We start from the raw sequence: 9,437 nt of genomic DNA on the forward strand, positions 1-9,437 counted from the left end.
TAACGTGATCGCAGTGATTGTTTCTGAGCATCTGGTTACAACCAGCTTCACCTCCAACACAGCAGCAGCAGCAGGTCTCAAATCTCCCTTTTTCCACTTCACCAAACAGGAAGAACTCTTTGTCCAAACAATGATCACACTTCAACGGTAGCGCACGCTCCGTGCACACACACCCACACACTCTGACCTCTCCTCAGGGTCATGTGACCCATCAGGCAGCCATTCAGAGGGCTGGTTCTGGTGATGTAAAGCGGTGTGTTGGTGGGGGAAGCGAGGGAGGCATGCGGCCCAGCGACACCCGACTCCGCGGTAGTGCTGGAGGTGTTCGTAACGTGTCATTAGCTGTCAGTCATTTTCAACATGATCCTATTACTTCAGTTTGAATGGAGATGCAGAAATGATGTAAAATACTCGCACAATTGTGGGGAGACAACGCAGAATGAGGAGAAACTCAACACCTTCCGGAGTCTGTTTTCATCCCAGAAACTCAGCTCCTGATTTTTACTCCACCTTGCTGGTACCAGGTTTGACCCATTTTCCCTTCATGCCATCATGAAGCAGAGTGGTCCATCCAAAAGTCTCCGATCCAGTGAGAACTGTGAAAAAGTCTGAGGTCCAGAACTTTTCTGAGCAGGTTTGATGGTGCTGAACGCAGAGCTGACGACTACAAAGAGCATCCTGACGTAGTCCCACATGAGTTAGCGTGGTGTGGAGAGATGGCGTCCTCTCTGGACTGGTTTGCTCTGAATGCAAACTGGTGTTGGTCCAATGTGGATGGCAGGCCTGATAGAGCGAGACTGGACCCGTTTCTCGAAACACTTCATAATGACGGTGTGAGTGTTGCCGGCAGAGGTGGGTCGAGTAATCAGAGTACAAGACTGTACTGGAGTAAGCCTGTGGTAGCTAATGATGATTTATTCCTCCATAGAAAATGTACAGAGTGTTTACAAGCACAACAAAGTTGGTACCAGTGGTTCTCCAAGTTTTTATATCATGTCCCACCTCAAAAGATACCAGTTGCTCCAAGTTCAACCCTTACAATGATAATAAAATTTAGTAGAGGAGGCCTTTCTCAGACAGAGGCAGGTTAGTTCCAGATTAACATGGAGGCCGCTATCATTGTAGAACAGGGGTGCCCAAGTCCAGTCGTCAAGATCTACTATCCTGGAACTTTAAGATGCACCCCTTTTTCCAACACAGTAACGCCTGGTAACCTGGTAACAAGCCATTCATTTGATTCAGGTGTGCTGGGGAAGGGCTGCATCTAAAAGTTGCAGGATGGTAGACCTCGAGGACCGGACTTGGGCACCGCTGTTGTCGAAGTACTTTAACACTAGAACTGACATTTAAATTTTGCGAAACAACTAAGTTTACCTGACGAGTCTGAGACCTTTTTGGTTGTTTTAATATAAATAAAAATAACTATGCTTGCTATACCCATCGCCTCTAAGATCAGATTATTTTTATACTTTATTCCATTTTATTTCGGTATTTATTTCAGGTGTGAAATAACACATTTGACTAAACAGGAGAAAATCTGATCTAATTTTTTAGTCTTTCTTGCTGGACATGAGACAGCTGGTCGACCCGCCTCGGACTTGGATCAGGACCCTGGGCGAGCGAGTTTAGAGGCCTGGAGGTTTTTCTCTCTCTCCTGTTCTCTCCCGGGGTTTTAATTGGTCCTGAGCTCGCAGTGGGTCGCCATTGTGGACGTAAAAGAAGCTTAACAGCACGAAGCCGTCAGCCAGCGACACACACACTGAGACTAACAGTTAAAGCAGGAAGGCTGGTGTGTGTGTGTGTGTGTGTGTGTAATCATGCATGCACGATGTTGGGTGGGTAGTTCATGTTTTTGTTTTGAGGGGGGTAGTTAATGTGTGAGACCTCCTGTGCAGACGTCAGGCGTTGTCTTTAGTTCATCTCCACAGGGGACAAACACACTCAGGATTAACCGGGCAGGTTGACACACACACACACACACACACACACCTGTGCAGGGTTATTGGTGTGTTTGAGGAGCATCAGATTTATGAGCCCCTCTCGGTTGGTTATGTGCGTGCAGCAGGTTGAAGCGCTGATGAAATTAAGCTCCTGGTCACAGCTTTCAGTCCCACCGAGGAAGGATGTGACGTTTATATGATCAAGTAAAACTACACGGTTCTACACGGGACCATATCCAAAACAAACACGTGTCACTTCTTTAGTGTCGTTCAGAAACACAGGTTTTAATGTCGTCTTCTTGCAGCTGATTTTTACAGAAAAAGAACAAACACTGTCTTCAAGCTTTCTCAGGAGAAAAATCTGGTTATCACGCAGAGCCTCATTTATAAAACTGTATTTAGTAAAGCAAAATACAGGCGCCGCAAAAAGGAAAACTTTCAGATTTATCAAAGCGTGCGCATGGACGTCCCACGCCTGTTTTTGTTTATAAATCAGAATCAATTCTAAAGCAGGCGCACGTGAGGGAACGCTTTGCCCCGCCTGCATGGTGGCTATAAATGGTCAGGTGGACGCCTGTAATACATATTCATCACATTATCCTGCTGGAAGTAGCATCAGAAGATGCTCCACTGTGGTCATAAAGGGATGGACATGGTCAGCAACAATACTCAGGTAGGCTGTGCTGGTTAAACCAGGCCACGTTGGTACTAAGGGGCCCAAAGTGGACCAAGAAAATCTCCCCCCACCATTACACCAGCAGCAGCCTGAAGCGTTGATCCAAGGCAGGATGGATCCATGTTTTCATGATGTTTCCAGCAGATTCTGAGCCGAGCATCTGAATGTGGAGCTGAAATGGAGACTCATCAGACCAGCAACGTTTCTCCATCTTCTATTGTCCAGTGTTGGTGAGTGTGTGTGAATTGTAGCCTCAGTTTCCTGTTCTTAGCTGGCAGGAGGAACCCGGTGTGTCTTCTGCTGCTTCCTGGTCCAGACAGCTGCTGCTCTGGATGTTTTCTCTTCTTCAGACCATCTCTGGAAACCCTGGAGATGGTTGTGGGTGAAAATCCCAGTAAAAACTCAGACCAACAACCATGAATCCTCTTTCTTCCTCATTCTGATGTTCAGTTTAAACTTCAGCAAGTCCTCTCCACCACGTCTACATGACCACATGCTGCCGTGTGATTGGCTGGTTGGGTGTTTCTGTTAACAGGAAGTAGAACCTGATAAAGTGAACAATGAGTGTTTGTTATGTTCTCATATTTCTGGAAGGTCATCCACAGCTTCAAATAGATCTATCGTCTTAGGCCCACCAAAGTGGAAATCCTTCTAATATCTTCTAAAGCAGGGGGGCCCAAGTTCGGTCCTCGAGATCTACCATCCTGCAACTTTTAGATGCAACCCTTCTCCACACACTTGAATCAGATGTCATCTGCATGTCATTCAGCACTGCAGAGGCCTGGTAACAAGCCAGTCATTCGATTCAGGTGTGTTGGAGAAGGGCTGCATCTAAAAGTTGCCGCATGGTAGATCTTGAGGACTGGACTTGGGCACCCCTGATCTAAAGAAACATTTTAATCTGTACCACAGCAGTAAATTGGAGGGGAATGCCACTCATGAATAATAAAATGTGCAACCCCTAACCATGTATATTAATTCTACTGTTCTGACCTGACCTGGTTGGTCAGGGATGAGAATCATGGACTAACGCCTCCATCTGCCCCTCCACCCTCCTCATAAATGTTCATGGCCAAAACAGCAGTTGCCAGGTTTCAGTTCCTAAGCAGCTAATCTGACGAGAGCAGAGATATGAATCAGATTTGTTTACATAAACAGGTTTGACACAAAGAAAATCAGCTGTGTAATCACCACGGGGGGGCAATGCAGCCTGCACTGTTAATGACTGGAATTCAATAGAAGAAGTAGCTGAAACAAACTGAATAAAAAAGAACATTATAGCATAATGAGCATGGCAGCTTCCACTAATAGTGTGAGAGTAACAGCCAGAGGGAGCACGGAGATGATGTCAAACAGAAGATCCATAAAGTTATAATTAAAACCAAGACAAAGTGAAACTATAAACACAATCAAAACATATTTGGCAATGATGTAAAATACAAAGAGAGAATCGTTAATTCAAGTTTTGTGTTAACTGGAAAAATTAAATATAATTTTTGGGCTTTAGATTCATTAACAGAGTCTAAAGACTGTAAGTACGTTTAACATAAAAGAGCCAAATATAACCAAATAAAACATCAATTCACAATTCATCATCTTTGTTAAAATGAAGCCAAATGTGATGTTTTCTGTAGAGAGAAGGAGTTCTGGTTTCTCCAAACAGGATGCCTGAACTGCATCACAGGAGAGGAATGTGGTCTGTATCTGAAACAAACCTGGAGGAGAAAAACCACCGTGGTGGGAAACACCGAGAGATCTTCCTCAGGAAGATATCTGGGATTTTACGTCTGCCGCAAACATCTGGAGTCACTTTCATCTTTGTCAGGTCAGATTCACAGCGTTGTTTCCCCCGATGAAGATAACGTGTTCTTCATAACATTAACGTCCCGAGACACGAGCCTCAGTTTGACCTGCAGTAGTTGTTCATTTGTAGTTTATTAAGTTCATTGATCAGGGGCCACGTAGATCAGCAGCAGTCACAGAGGAAAGGATGCGACGTACCAGACTGTAGCTCTGAGCTCGTTTCCACCTGCAGTCCATAACACACACAGAAATACATCCCACTGAAAATGCAAAGCACATTTAGCTATTTGGGTTTGTAGGAACCAATCAATAGAATTTTTTAATTTATGATTTTTTAAAAGATTATACAGATGTTATTACATGATGTAATACAAGAAAATGTCTTCTGACACCAAATGGCAGAGTAAGTGTTAAACAGGCCCAGTTACTCAGAATTTAGCATTACGGTGGAGACACACAGAATGTGTCCGATGCTAAAATGCATTTTTATGCTGATGACATTGTTATTTACTGCTTTGGTTCAAATCCTGCTGGAACTGTTGAACCTCTGCAGAAAGCTTTCAATGTGGTCCAGCACATACTTTTGCAGCTAACACTAATTCTTAATGCCGACAAAACTAAATTAATGCTGTTCTCAAATTCTAAGAAGTTTCTTCAAATTATCCGCACAGTATCCACTATTGAGAGAAATGAAACTGATGTAGTTCATGTGTACAAGTATCTTCGTATCCAGCTTGATGACACTTTCACTTTCAAGCCTTACATTGATAATCTTGTGAGGAAACTCAAACTGAAATTGTTTTTTTCTTTCTAAAGAAATTTTTTTTCTTTTGAGGTGGTGAGCATTTCTTTCAAGTATTTATATTCATGAGTTTTATTTTATTACAATTTATTTAATATTTTATCTATTTTATTTTATTAATATCAAATGGGTTATTTGTATTTTAATGTTTTATTTAATAATTGTAATATTCCTCTGGGATAAATAAATTATTTTTCCTTTCATTTATATTTGGCACGCCGTACAATCATCTAATTTTGCTTTAAGCAATAAAAAAGGTCGATATTGATGAAAAAGTTCCACAAATGAGTGGTATGGTGTTGAAAGGAAAACCGCTGGTATGGCCCATCTCCAGCATATCCTGATGATCTCAGCTTTATGTGGAATCAAACTCCTTTTCTTCTTATTCGTGTTGTACGCTTCATCTTTCAGAGATTCTGATTCTTGAGCAGGACCTGGTGGGACTTGTTTTACCTCCGTACCAAACTCAGCATGCTGCCACTCAGCTGCTTTACAGCCTCCTTACCAGGTGACTGCATGGCGGTTTGTAATTTTATGCTTCTTTTACATTGATTTAAAGATATTATTATTTATTATTATATTATTATTTAAAGACTTACAGGGTCTGTGGTGAATTTCTGAGGTTTGCTGGTGGTTTGGGTTTCACTCCCTGTGGTCAGTGTCTTTGTGTCCTCTGGTTTTGTCCTGGACTCGTCCAGCGTTGGCTTTTAGAGCCGTCTGAGGGAAGCAGCAGGTTGTTTGAACCCAGTAAAGTCAAATGTAGAGGTGGTGGGAGTGTTCGTGGACGTCCAGTAGCGAGCAGGCTGCTGGCAGTCAGGCAACCGCCGCTGTTGTCCAACAAATCCCTCTGCCCGGCCCACAATCATTAAGAACCCAGCAGGGAGGATAACTAAGAAGGAGGCCTGGCAGGATTTAACATCTGTCCCACTGAACCTGACTTAGACCACCAGGTAGCCCACCTGTAGCCCCTCGGCTGCTCCAAACTGGCCCTCTGAGGGGTAATTAGCTGCTAACTGCTGCCAGGACCGGAGGCAGTTTGTTTAACAAATCTGTCTCTTTTACACCTGAAGCCGAGTCCGTCTGTTCAAATTATTTCAAAACTTTATTAAACAGACACAAATCTAAAGACATGAGGTTCAGCATCTTCACTGACTTTCATTTATTATTATTCATAAGTTCCTTCAGCTTTCTTTTAATGAAACTTCTTAACAACCTGAGGATCCTGGTTTTTGTAGTTTTTCCATTCTCGATGGATCCAAGATTTCAGTCTGTGGTTGTCGTCTGATTCTCCTCTTCATGATGCTCCAAACATAAAGCTGAACGGTTGTAGTTCAGTAGAAGTCACTGATCTTTTCCATCAGGCTCATAAATCTCTCCCTCCTTGTGTAATCCAGTATCAGGTTCCATTTCCTTCCCAGTATTCTGCTCTGTAGATGCTGAAAGACCAAAGTTCTTCACAATCTGTCATTAAGAAATATTTGTTGAGCTTATTGAGGATTCTCTGATGGCGTTTGGACCAAAGTGGTGGACCATGATCCATCCTTGTTGGAAAGACTAAACCTTTGTTGGATGCTGATTTTATACCCGATGCTGGCACCCTCACACGTCTAAAGGCAACCTGTTGGTTGGAGAATCTTCCAGAAAAATGTGACTGGATATTCTATAAACCAGGTTTGTGTGATATCAAGGTTTTTCCTGTTGATGTGAGACCAGTTAGTTCAAGATCAGTTCATTTCCATCGGGACTGACTGTTGGTGGAAGCGGTGCCACGCAGACATCATTTTCTGTTTTTGGGGTGAAAGATTTGCACGTCGGTGGTCATGTAAACACAGCCTTAAGCTGGGTACACATAAAGATTATCGGGCTGTTTCTGTCCTGATTTTCTCCAACCCAGCATGTCCTCTGCCATGCTGGGAGTTGTGTTTTCCAGTTGTTGCCATGGTTCTTCTGAATTCGTTTTTGTTAGATCACGTTTGATCACACCAGATTTCTGGCTCGGAATACTAGACACTAGAACGGTTGCGAGGCAGAATCATGTGTGTGTTGTTCAGTGCTGAGATTATCGGAGCCACACACACACACAGTACAATCAACACTGTTAAATGCCTGATGTGTGGGATCTCTAACACATAAAAAAAAATCTCCAGATTTAGAAAATCCTTATGTGTACCAGGCTTCAGATGTTCATAAGAAAATAAATATCGACCTTCATTTCAGGTAACTGCTGAGGCCTGATCCAGTTTTATCATCGTCACCCACCAGCAGCTGTGTGTTGTTTGGCCGTTAACCTCTGATTGGTCTGGGCTCGTCTCTGGCAGCATTTATAAACCTTCACCTTTTCCAGCGTGGACACAGCTGATTTCCACCATGGTGACTGCAGGCTTCTTCCTGAGGTATGGATGCAGCAGATTTTAAACCTGACTTTTCCAGATAATGACTAATAAATGCTTGTTGATTGACCCCCCTTCTCTGTTCATTGCTTTCAGAGTTTCCATCTTTGCCTTGTTGACTGTGGCAGCATGTGGCTATCCCCAGAAAGGTAAGCTATCGTTCACTATGGTGAAACAGTGTGTGTTCAGCTGGCTGAGCTTGTGTTAAACTCATGCAGGGACTCACTCCACGGGCCACAGCAGCAGTGGAGCAAATCCTGCAGCTGGCTATACCTCTTACCAGGGAGGAGCCCCTAGCTTTGCAGCTGCACCATACCATGGTGTCGGAGGTGCTTATGGGGGTGCGTATGTGCCAAGTTCCAGTGTGTATCAGCCTGTCCTGGCTGCTCCAGGATTCAGCAGCTCTGGTTCTCCAGCTGCAGTGCAAGCTGCTGGTGTGTCTCCAGCGGCTCAAATGGGTCCAGCAAGCACCTTGATGGCCGGCCTGCCAGGGGCGGCATACGTCACCAGCCCTCAGCTGTATGTGCCTGTGGCAGAATACAATGCTGGAACCCAGGATGAACCAGGTACAATATGAAGCCTGGTTTACCTGACTGACCAGGAATACTGGCTAATCTGCTCCATGACAACAAGCATAGTATCTGCTTGATGTGCACAAACCTCAGCTTAACCTGACTTTCTCCCTAGAAACCCAGTGGACCGTTCCTACTACCGTTTTCTCCGAGGCTGGATCAGCTGGCACACAGGCCGTCGGTGACCTTCCTTCAGCCCGTCCTGCACCACGTGGACCTACCCTCCAGTCTGGAGAGACCTCCAGTGTGGTCAAGGAAGCTGAGCTGGGGAACTACCAGCAGCAGACGGAAGATTTTGGCTACCCTGACCTGGCAGGGTCTGGACAGGGGTTCGGACAAGGGTTGGCAACTGTGCTTGTGCCAGGCGTTCAGATGGGTGGCTTCCGCCCTGCGTCTGCTGGCAGGTTTGACAGGATGCTCCTGTATGGCTTGTACCCTCCTGGATCCTACAGCAGCTTCAGCCAGCACCATGAAGCAGGCAAAGACTACTCTCAGGCCATCCACTACTTGAAGGAGCACGTTACTGAAAGCCATGGTTCGGGTCAGCAGAAGAAGTTCTTCCAAGGTGCCCACTAGAGGTGGGCTCCAGGTGTCTTATGGCTCTGATCCTTTGGCTCCTTTCAGCTTGGAGGTTGGATGATTTACTGCATGATTTTAATCCAATAAAATCCTGTTCACCACACTGGCTTCCTCATTACTGAGGAACTGCATTAGCTATAGCAGGACTGGCCTAGGCTGGTAACCCACTGGTGTAGTTCCTGCTTACACATTTGGATCAGCTGGGTATTTGGATTTGGGGGGCAACACTTTACTGAGGCTGGCCTGTGAATGGTAGACTACCTTGGTCTAATCTCTGTGCATGCAATGAGTTCACGTGCGATCAACTACTTGCATCAATGGTTCATACCTGCATGTCTGAACGGAGGGAATTTAGAAACTCCAAATTAACATGTATATTTTTGGACTGTAGGAGGAAGCTGCGGCACCTGGAGAGAACCTATACATGCACAGGTAAATGGCAGCTCCACACCGAGGTCCCAGCTGAGCTTAAAATAATGGAAATGTAGAGCATGAAATTTAAGACCTATGACACCTGTGGTTGACTCATTTAGTTCTGTACCCAGAACGGGTAAACTAAGACAATCATCAGGAGTTCCTAGAAATACGACATGTATCACAACAACCAAAGTACCAGAAACACGAACCTAAACAAAGCATCTCTTGGAGTATAAACCCACTGGACACCACAGTGCT

The 9,437-nt window shown here is 44.6% G+C and overlaps 1 protein-coding gene across 1 annotated transcript; it reads left to right on the plus strand.

Moving 5' to 3' along the window:
• Positions 1 to 7,559: 7,559 nt before the first annotated feature.
• LOC121646304 lies at positions 7,560 to 8,863 on the plus strand. Its single transcript, XM_041995220.1, has 4 exons — positions 7,560 to 7,614; positions 7,708 to 7,760; positions 7,830 to 8,177; positions 8,299 to 8,863. The coding sequence occupies exons 1-4, from the start codon at positions 7,589 to 7,591 to the stop codon at positions 8,757 to 8,759; spliced, it is 888 nt and encodes a 295-aa protein (XP_041851154.1). The 5' UTR covers positions 7,560 to 7,588; the 3' UTR covers positions 8,760 to 8,863.
• The last annotated feature ends 574 nt before the right edge of the window (positions 8,864 to 9,437 follow it).

The sequence above is a fragment of the Melanotaenia boesemani genome, chromosome 9 (assembly GCF_017639745.1).
Source record: "Melanotaenia boesemani isolate fMelBoe1 chromosome 9, fMelBoe1.pri, whole genome shotgun sequence".
In the NCBI taxonomy this organism is placed as follows: domain Eukaryota; kingdom Metazoa; phylum Chordata; class Actinopteri; order Atheriniformes; family Melanotaeniidae; genus Melanotaenia; species Melanotaenia boesemani.

Bases quoted from the DNA above. Each gene is read 5' to 3' on its own strand.
- LOC121646304 (XM_041995220.1), top strand. From the start codon at position 7,589: ATGGTGACTGCAGGCTTCTTCCTGAG. The intron at 7,615-7,707 runs GTATGGATGCAG...CATTGCTTTCAG, and splicing joins ACTGCAGGCTTCTTCCTGAG to AGTTTCCATCTTTGCCTTGT. The intron at 8,178-8,298 runs GTACAATATGAA...CTTTCTCCCTAG, and splicing joins TGGAACCCAGGATGAACCAG to AAACCCAGTGGACCGTTCCT.